Below are 10,764 nucleotides of genomic sequence, written 5' to 3'. Positions count from 1 at the left end.
ATAAATACGAAGTGGCCAATGGTAAACCTCTAGGGGGTATTTGGACCTGAGAAGATTCTGTATCCCAGCCCTTGAACGGCTTCTCCAAGCACTCACACCCTGTGGAGTGTACTTTCATTTTCAGTAAATATCCGCTTTTGTTGCTTCATTCTTTCCTTGCTTTGTTTGTGCCTTTTGTCCAATTATTTGTTCAAAGCTAAAAGAACCTGGACACCCTCCACCAGTAACAGAACTGTAAGAGAACAAGTGTGTCCTGCTTCAAGGCACTACATTTATGGTAATTTGTTACAGTAGCAATAGGAAACTAATACAGTGGTTAAGAGCTTGGGTTCTGCTAGCAGACTACTTGAGCTCAAGTCCCTTTTCTACACCCTACTGGATGTATAACCTTGGGCAAATTAAATTCTCTGTACCTCAGTTTCATCTTGATAAAAGCAGTGACAGAAGAACTCTTCTGGCTGATCATGAGGTTTTGAGGAAGTGATTAGGATTATCTGGAAATTAATAACTTTAAAATAAATGTAGCCATTGTTGTCTAGCTGAGAAGCATCTACTTTAGGAGTTGTGTATATAGCATTTCATCTGATCCTTACAACCAGTAGTGAAATAGGCATGATAGTAAGTTTCCATATGAGAAATCTGAAGCTGTGGGAGGTGAATTTTTCCAAGTAGCATAGCTAGTAAGTGGACAAATCAAAGTGGTTGGTTTATCATGACATTAACTACACTTTTATGTGCCAGATGATGGTGAATGGACAAATACATGCAAATAATCACAGCAGTGGGCACTCAACCAATAGTGTGGAGTCTAGGCTAACTGCCACTAGGTCTCCCCATCTGATCAACACTGGCGCCATTCCCAGTTCTTTAACATTCATCCCTTGTTTCCAGAAAGGGCAGAGGAAGCAAGGAAGAGGTGCGTGGCCTGACGTGACGCCTTGCCCGGAGCTAGCCCTGCGTTGCCAGGTGACGCCACTGCGACACAAAGGCGGGGATTGCGTAGGGAAAGGCCCTAGGCCATAAACGGGGGTGGGGCCTCCCCGGAGGCCACTGCGCGGCCGCGGTGCTCCACCGGCGCGTCGCTCCGCCCCCAGGGAGAGCCAGCGCTACCATGGAGGAGTACCATCGCCACTGCGACGAGGTACCGCCCCTTGGCTACCTGAAAGCGCCCCCCGCTCCCGCCTTCCTCTGCGCAGGGCTCTTGCCGGGTGGTCTCCCAGCATGGGCGGCCCCAAGAGTTTGGGTGCGGCGTCCTCCGAGCCCCGGTCCTCTCCCCTGGGCCCGGGATCCGCCCCGCCCGACTCGTTCTCCCCACCCAGAAATCCTGAGATTCGGGGTGGCAGGGATGGCCAGGAGGGCGCGGATCAGACGGTGGGGTGGGGGCAGGGTTGGGAGGACAAGGCCTAACTTGGGTTCTAGGAGTGGGCATGGGGTGGCGGGCGCCGCCCTTCTACCGGGCGGGCCTCGAAAACGGGTCTTCCCCCTGCTTCCTCAGCCCCTTGGCGTCCTCAGGGCAGGTGCTGCAGCCCCCGTCGATCGCGGTGTCGGGTTCCTGGTGGCATTGCCACTCCCACTCCCGGTAACTTGCCTGGGTGGTCTGGAAGGAGGCGCTTTATGGATTACAAGCCTTGCTTACTGACTCAGGCTTTCCCAGCCCTCACCAGAGCCCCATGATGTCAGTTGTTATCTTCCTGCTATCGATGGGGACTCCAAAGAAAAGACTAAGTTGTCAGACCACTTTATAGCATTAAAGTGATGTTAATCTTGAGTTATCGAGTATTTTCATCATCTTTAATTTAGGAAAGATATTTTTGCCTAGGAATTTTTGCCTAGCATAAGTTAAAAACAAAATTGAAAATAATCTATTAAGCATTCTTTTCTTATGGACCACTTTATTCTTTCACTTAGCTGAGACTATTTCTATATTCTCATAACACATAACACCTTTATAGCCACTTCTTGCTTACTTCCTGAGTTTTACAATACAATGATTCTTAATCTAGGATGTTCATTAGGATCACCAGTATAAAGCACATTTTTTTTAAGAAAATGTAGGCTTGCAGGCTCTACCCCAGACCTCATGAGTCAATCTCCAGGCAGGTAGGTAGGGAAAGCATTCAGTGTTTTTAAGTGTTTAGGGGCAAGATTGGCCCCTTCTGTAGACCTGATGCTCTTTATCACTGTGGTCTCCTGTCACTACCACCTGTCTAGGCCAGCCTAGGGTATTCTGTGTAGCGTCATATCTGCAAGTCTGTGTTGAAAGCGGCTTTACCTTTTGTTTTCCCTTTAGGTTGGCTTCAATGCTGAGGAAGCCCACAATATTGTCAAAGAGGTGAGTTATACATGTTGTTTCTCCAGAAGCTTGCTGTGTTAGTCGAGATTTTTAAAAGCTATATTTTTACTTTTAGTAGAGACAGGGTTTTACCATATTGGTCAGGCTGGTCTCAAACTCCTGACCTCTGGCGATCCACCTGCCTCGGCCTCCCAAAGTTTTGGGATTACAGGTGTGAACCACTGCACCCGGCCAAGAACAAGATTTTAAATATTTATCCACTAACTCTTTATAGGGGTGCTTCTATGCTTTTTGTGTGCTATCGGCATCTTGGGGCTTACTCTGAAAGAGATGTTTAAGGATTTTCTTAGTCTAGAAAACTGGTTTAAAAATGATGCCCTGTCTTTTGGATAAAAGAACTTTTATTCCAGAAGGCAAACATTATTTTAAATGTTAACACTATAAAAGTATATGTATATGTATATATATATATGTACACACATATAGACTTTTACAAAGCATATGTATAATGTATATGTATATTTTATAAAATAGATAACAAAGTCCTAGAAATATTTGCCTTTGGGCATGTACACTTTTTTGCCCAGTATAATAGGAAAAATGATCACTTAACATCTTTTAAACATTCATATGATGGTAAATCAAAATTTTAAGAAAAGTATTTGAAACTCCTTTTAGGCAAATAGAAATTATCCTTGAGAATTAATTCTGGCAAGGGAACTTTCATTATTTTAGAGGTATCACATACAGACTACAGTATTGGTAAGGTATTTTTTAACACCTTACCAAGGTCTGGCCTTATACAACTAGAATTAACTCAAGTTCTAGACAGGCACCTGAAAATCTTGCCATATTTTAATACTTCAGAATTATGCATTCTATCTATGTAGCCCAGGAATATTTAATTATTAAAAGTAGAATGCAAAAGTTTCTGATACCTTTACAATGCAAAAGCACAAATGAGGGAAACTGGGAGGTGGAAGAGGGAGTGGAGATAATGAGAAGGGAGTGATCTTAATTTTCAAAGTGGAAAGTCAGGAAAGACTGTCCTTGGTTGATGGAACATGAAAGAAAGAATACTGGGTTATTTGGGATTCTATTTAGATAGTGCCTTCTTCCTTGCTTAAGTTCTGAGCCAATGAAAAGAAAAAAAGAGCCAATAGAAAGAGAACAAAATATCACCTTTATTATTTATAAAAACTAGGTGGGTGATCGTAGCTTGTTTTGCTGACTCCCATTCAGTTCAGCCCTGGGAAAAGGCATCCAAGAGAAAGTTTGAGTCAGCAGAGAGAAACGCTTGTTCAGGCTGGCGCCTTTCATTGGTTTGGGTGGAGCGGGAAGGAGAAACTAAAGCCCAAGTTCAACACATTTGGGAGACTGGCTCTGCCAAATGAGATGTTAAAACGATGGTTATCACCCACCAACCAGGTAACTCATTCCACCTCGATAGGGAGGAATAACTGACAGGACAAGAGGCCAGGAATGTTAAAGAACAATCCTCTGTGTGGAAGAAAATACCCATAGTGGAAAGGAAACAAGTTTCTAACAGTGTAAATATATTTAAGTTAAAAAAAATTGTGATTTCACTATATTGAGAGAAGGGGGCTGGTGGTCTGAGGGAACAAAATTTTCATCTATCATAGTAGGAGTTATGTATGTTGCCTATAATTCATAAATCAAGAAATAGTGACATAAACATTATTTGGAGATATGTAAGTAACCCTTAGAAGAAATAAAAATGGTCGTACACTGATGGGTTTCCTCTGGGGAATGGGACTGGGAATGGGAAAGGAAAGGGTAGGGAGGGGACTCTTCATTCTAAGCTTTTCTGTTCCACTGGATTTTTCAAACCATATGCCTGTTACTTTAATATTGTATCAAATTAAAAGAATCATACTTTTTCAACTGGGAAATACATACTTGGCAGTGGCCAGGTGATGCTAGAAGTCACTGGATGTATTTTAGAGCATCAGTTTTCATTGAATATTTGTGAGACGGAGTTAAGTAATATAAGTAATTTAAGTGAAAACGGTTTTTTTAAAAAACAAACTCTGATGCATTATGTAGTTAAAAGCAAGCTTCTCTTGAATTTTTATATGAAGTATGAGACTGCAAAGAAACAGCTTTGCTGCAGGTTATTTGCAGCTACATGTCTATCCTCTTTCCTCTTCACATGAACCAGTCTTCTGCCATTGAAACATTTCCATTGAGACATGGGGAAGGCCTGAGAATGAGCAGCATTTTAAAACATTTTAGCACTTCCTAGATGATTACATAATTTCAGCAGTTATTTCTGATTTCCTTACTGATCTTATTTTCTTTTCTTTGATTTCTTGCCCTGAACCCCTATGCTAATATGTTTTTCCTGCTGAACTCAGGGACATTCATTTATCAGTAATATGCATACATTTTCTTTATTGTTAGTAATAGAAATTGCTTCCTCAAAAAACCTTCAAAGAAAAAGCGAGCCACAAATGAAATTGACTTGGACCTTAGTCTAAATTGTATTTAAGATACCCAGAGAGTATATCAAAGCCAACATTGCTTCAACAACAAACATTTATTAAATACCTGCTAAGTGCCCAGGGCCGGAGTTTGGTGCTGAGAACACAGAGCTGCTTAAGGACTGCATTGTCTAGTGGGCCTCCATGTTAATGTAATTAATTAGGCTAAATGTTAATTAATAGTAATTAGCAGGGCTATTTACAGTGGCACCCACACCCCATGGTGTTTTCTGCTGTTTAGAGCAAAACTTGGAGTGGTCCTATTAAATAACCTGAAAGAAAAATGAGTGCTCTTACTTTATCCTTAAGGAAAGGTGATCACAAGAGAGAAATAGGTTTTTCCAAAGGTCATCAGCTTAGTAATGATAAAGCCAGAATTAAAATCCTATTCTCCTGATCCTTAAGCCACTGCCCTACCTACTTTGTCATGGTATTGAGCTTTCTAGGAGAGTAATTTGAGCCACATTACTTTTGCCAATGCTTCTAAAACATTTAATTTCTCCTTTTATATTTTATCATTAGTGAAGATTTTATACTACCCAACTTAAGATTTTGTATTAGTGCCTTTATAAATCTTTACTGTGGTCTAATGATAAAGCTGCATGTGTGTGTATGTGTGTATTATTAAGCTAGATTCTAAAAATGAATTAAATGAGTCTAATTATAGTAAATGAAGCTGCATGTGTGTTAGATTGTAAAATGAGTGCTTTAGTATCTTGGCTTTATCACTCAAATGTAAAATAGAACAGCAGCAATATGATAATAGTAGTTAACATTGTTTACATGCTAATGCTGTGCTAGTCACTGTTTGAGCACTTGGTATTCATTGTCTCATTTCTTCCTAACAACAACTTGATAAGATGATGCTGTTATCCTTACTATAAGGATTAGGAAAATAGGGATTTGAAGGGGTTAAGTCACTTGCTAAAGGTCACACAGCAGATAGGTGTCAAAGTAGGCCTTAAAACCTAGGATTGTGATACTAGAGCCAGTGCTTTTAATCAGATGTCAGAAGTGGATGAAATTAAAGATTATGGGAAATTACAATATTTGACTTTCTCTTTCGAGAGCATCTTTATTTACTTTCAGTGGCAAATGTGCTAAGCAATCACATAGTATGAATGAGAATATAATTAGTATACATAAGAATTATGTTTTTAAATTAGTCCCAGCCTATGTTTCTAGCATGTGAACTCTAGTTCAAATCCCAGCTGTTTCAAAGCCACTTGGTAACCAATTGATATCACCTTTTTATTTCCCCACCATAATTTTTTATGACATAATTTATCATTAGTCTTCCTTGTGCTACAGATATTAGAATTTTTTTATTAGCATCTCTGCTAGATTAAGTTCTTTACACAGAAGCCATGACATATTTATCTTTATATGGCTCATAGTATCTCATAGACTGAGATAATATGTGTGGAAACTCTTTCAAAACCTTTAAGCAATTAAAGACAATGCATAATCAATATTTACCAAGTGTATATTTTCTAAGATGCCTCACTGAGCTATAAGTATATTTTATGTTTTGAATAAATATTTACTGCAATTTGTATAAAAATTGTTCTTTTTGGCTAATTTAACTGTCTTCTGCCGTTTTAGTGTGTAGATGGCGTTTTAGGTGGTGAAGATTATAATCACAACAACATCAACCAGTGGACTGCAAGCATAGTGGAACAGTCCTTAACACATCTGGTTAAGCTGGGAAAAGCTTATAAATATATTGGTAAGTATCCGTATCCTTCCTCACTAGTTCACTTGCCTTTGACATTGTGATTGTCTCTGAATTTTGAGAAGGTATATGAGCAATAGACATTTAAGTTGGATACTAACAGGATACAAAGGACTTCTGATTTACTCATTCAAAGATAGTCTGTAATAATACTTAAAAGATGAAGATCTTTCACTACTCAAAGACATTTTCAGCTACTTGTCGTTCGTAGCATCACCCTTTGCATTTGCATCAGTTCTCTCTTTCCACTGAAACCCTCTTAGCCCAACTCTTTCTTTCAGTAGTCCCATGCCTCTTTACCTGTAAGAAATTTAACACAGCAACTGTTTATAAAGTGGAATATTTCCTGCATTTCTGTGTCTGAATCCTGCCCATGGTACAAAGCACAGAATTTGACTGATATTTTTTCCTGCAATACAATCACCAATGGTAACGACATTGGTTAAAAAAAAACAACTGAATCTAATGGGGTCAAAATCATGATGGTAGATTATTTTTTTCAATCTATTTGCTGAATGCTTTGTTTTCTGTATTTTATTTTATTTTAATTTTTTACAGCTTGTAGAGCTCTGAACTCAACACACTTTGACTTTGGTTCTCTTTCCCTTTGTCTGTAAGTGTCCTCATTCTGTGACTTTATTTGCAGTGACCTGTGCAGTGGTCCAGAAGAGTGCATATGGCTTTCACACCGCCAGCTCCTGTTTTTGGGATACCACATCTGATGGTAAGAGACCTTAAGCTGATTTACACAAAATCCAACTTTTAGCAAAGTCAAACTGCCCTTTTTAATCAAATATTTAATTCTAATTAAATTCTAAAAAGACTATCAACAGTATTGCTTTGTACCTAGTAACAAGTATACCTTCAGACTGATATGAAATGTGAAGACTTAACAGGTCGAAGGAAATAAAATATTAAAACATGTGAAAAACGTGTATATATATATATATTTTCCTGATAATATATGTATTTCCTGATATATATTCCCCATATATATATATACATATATATATATATATATACTCCCTGATAATTTTTATGTTTTGCTGGTATTTCAAAATCCTTTTATTTGTATTTCAGGAACCTGTACTGTAAGATGGGAGAACCGTACCATGAACTGTATTGTCAACGTTTTTGCCATTGCTATTGTTCTTTAACTGACTAAAAATGTTGGGCTAAAGCCATTAACTTAAGAATTTGCCAGTGTATCCTTTCAAAAAAAGAGTAATAGTTATTTATTAGTGTGCTAGATGACAAGCGTGCAATATGCTTTAGAGCTACCAACAAAAACTGAATATTATAAGCAAGCAATATCATAGTTATTGGCAGATTATCTCATTCTCTATACAACATCATATAAATCAGAAGAATTGAATTCTAGCAAAATATAAATGCAGAAATATGGTATGATATACAAATACAATCTTACATTTACACCAGCTTTTCACTAATATTTTGTACCTAAGGTGATGATGGGGTACTCTATTCAGATAATAAAATTCTCTTTCAGCTAGAGAAGTTAACAGAAATAAATATATGAACAAAAAATCTACAAGGGTAAATGTGGAAAAAATGATAATTAGCTTACATCTTTTAGTTTTTTCAAACTTTCTTCCCCTCACTGAGTTATACATAATATTTAGTGGAAAGTAATTTTTTTTTTATCAACTAATAGTATAGTAACAACTATGATTAACTTGTTTACTTTATCTGAGAATTAGCAAATCAATTTGCTTTTAATTTCAATTTTTTGGATTTACACTTGAGGGTGAATTAAATCTGTTAAACTGAATTTCCTAGTTAAACAAAATTAGTTATAGTATAGGATGAAGAGTATGTGACTCAAACAGCTGCCTTACAATTCACTCATTCCATGTGGAACCAACATGTATCAGATGCCTATTATGGGCATATTTATCTGCTAAGCACTATAGTTATCAATGTGCTGTGCAAATGCTAAGTTCCTTTCAGCAATTGTTCAGTTGGAAGACAAGTATTAATATTTGGGGAAGGAAAAAATAGCTGTTTTACAAGGGAGGAAAAAGAAAATGAATCTGGCCACACATATAGAAGTAAGCAAAGTGAAAAGCACTTATTACTTTCTGACAGAATTATAGATATAATTTTAAGAGTTGCTCCTAACAAGTTAAAAGTGCATATAAAATATGCAACTCTTAGTTAAAGGCCTTATTATCAGTCTTATTTATATAAGTAGTACATTTTATCATTGCTTTAGTTACAACCATCTGTAAATAATTTTAAAGACATTATCTGGGGTTCAAATTGAGTGGAATAAAGATAGATTAAAAGTATACAATCATTAGCAGGTTATCTCAGGGCTTATGAAATGTAATTAAATTTATTAAGAAAATAGATGAAAAATTAGGGTACACAGCTGACCACCAAATGCAAAGTCAATTTGCTACTTAACCTTTAAAACGAAATCAGTTTTGCATATTACCACTAACACTAATACATATAGAGGGTGGAACCATAACTCATTGAATTTTGGGGAGGAATAAGCTTAGTGTTAATACTGATGATATTAAGGCAATATTCTTGTAGGAATACTATGTGCATGTTTGATATTTTGCTGAATATCAGTAATTATTGTTCAATGTTTAAGAATAATATTAACAAAATAAAGGAGTTTAATACAGTGATCTTTGTTTTGGGAACATCAAAAATTCTCAGTCATTTTTCATGTTTCTTTATGCTGCTGGCTTTCATGCCCTTGAAGATTATAATAGTGACCAAAATATAAATGCAGACTTGTTTTTTATTATTGTTGAAGCCTGATTTAAGAAAAAAAAAAATTCGCACCTTGTGAACTTGCTATCTGCTCTGTTTCTAGTTAAACTATAATAAATATTATCTTCCTGCACTGTACTTTTGCTTCTGGATAATCATTTAATAGTTAGAGAAATGACATTCTGCTTGCTCTTAGAAATTCTAAATAGAAGAAATGGCTAGGTGAGGTGGCTCACACCTGTAATCCCAGCACTTTGGGAGATGAGTGAATCATTTGAGGTCAGGAGTTCAAGACCAGCTTGGCCAACATGGTGAGACCCTGTCTCCTAAAAACACAAAAATTAGCTAGGTGGCGTGGCACACACCTGTAATCCCAGCTACTCAGGAGGCTGAGGCAGGAGAATTGCTTGAACCCAGGAGATACAGTGAGCCGAGATCGCGCCACTGCACTCCAGCCTGGGCGACAGAGCGAGACACCGTCTCAAAAAAAAAAAGAAAAAAAAAAAAAAGAAAAATTCTAAATAGGAGAAATGGAGAAGAGAAATGAATATGGGACCATATAAATATATTATGCGTATCATGCAGAATAACTACCATTAAAATAGCAGCCTCAATCCAGTATTTACCATTACAATATAATAGCTTCTGGTTTATGCCTTTTATTTTATGATTTTAACACAAAATTTCATTTTCAAAAGTCAGTGCAAAAACATGTTCTGTAACCACTTGTTTTTAATGATTATTTTTTGCAAGGGATTTTGTCCTATTTGTCAACTTGCAATTGTGTTGTTGTTTTTAATTGAGGACCTTAAGTTTGTAAAATTAGGTTATTCAAAGGATTTTTGTAACACTCGAATTTTATGTTTGTAAAGTACCCATATGCTGTCTAAATGATGGCAACCTCTGATTACTCTAGTGAAAGTACTTTTCTGCTTTTCTTTCCAAGTTGAGTGTTACCTAATTAACAGTCATTGAACATATTATTACTACCTGTTTTCATCATTACATTCTTACATTAATCTTAGGCTTCCCAGGATTATATTTTCAAAGTTTGAGTAAAAATAGTTTATTTTTGATAACAGTTTTTTTAAAAAGCAGGAGAAAATTTTGTGACTTTTTGTGGGAGAAGTCTTTCTTATATCAGATACCAAAGCAAAGATTAAGGCTGGGTGTGGTGGCTCATGCCTGTAATCCCAGCACTTTGGGAGACTGAGACAGGTGGATCACCTGAGGTCAGGAGTTTGAGACCAGCCTGGCTGCATGGCAAAACCCTTTCTCTACAAAAATACAAAAATTATCCCGGTATGGTGGTGCATGCCTGTAGTCCCAGCTACTTGGGAGGCTGAAGCAGGAGAATAGCTTGAAATGAGGCGGAGGTTGCAGTGTGCCAAGATTGTGCCACTGGACTCCAGCCTGGGTGACAGAGCCAGACTCCATCTCAAACAAAACAAAGATTAAGAGGTAAGTTGAAAATTTCACCT

General features: G+C 37.3%; 1 protein-coding gene across 1 annotated transcript; it reads left to right on the top strand.

Moving 5' to 3' along the window:
* Positions 1-989: 989 nt before the first annotated feature.
* On the top strand, positions 990-9,421 carry DYNLT3 (dynein light chain Tctex-type 3). The gene is made up of 5 exons (XM_032261632.1): positions 990-1,141; positions 2,291-2,332; positions 6,403-6,526; positions 7,179-7,256; positions 7,613-9,421. The coding sequence occupies exons 1-5, from the start codon at positions 1,112-1,114 to the stop codon at positions 7,687-7,689; spliced, it is 351 nt and encodes a 116-aa protein (XP_032117523.1). The 5' UTR covers positions 990-1,111; the 3' UTR covers positions 7,690-9,421.
* The last annotated feature ends 1,343 nt before the right edge of the window (positions 9,422-10,764 follow it).

Source organism: Sapajus apella, unplaced genomic scaffold, assembly GCF_009761245.1.
Source record: "Sapajus apella isolate SASKATOON/1434 unplaced genomic scaffold, GSC_monkey_1.0 scaffold125, whole genome shotgun sequence".
NCBI lineage: Eukaryota > Metazoa > Chordata > Mammalia > Primates > Cebidae > Sapajus > Sapajus apella.
Note: the sequence above shows the minus strand (reverse complement) of the source record. Positions and strands in the feature narration are given on the sequence as shown.

Bases quoted from the DNA above. Each gene is read 5' to 3' on its own strand.
- DYNLT3 (XM_032261632.1), top strand. From the start codon at position 1,112: ATGGAGGAGTACCATCGCCACTGCGACGAG. The intron at 2,333-6,402 runs GTGAGTTATACA...CTGCCGTTTTAG, and splicing joins CCCACAATATTGTCAAAGAG to TGTGTAGATGGCGTTTTAGG. The intron at 7,257-7,612 runs GTAAGAGACCTT...TTTGTATTTCAG, and splicing joins TTGGGATACCACATCTGATG to GAACCTGTACTGTAAGATGG.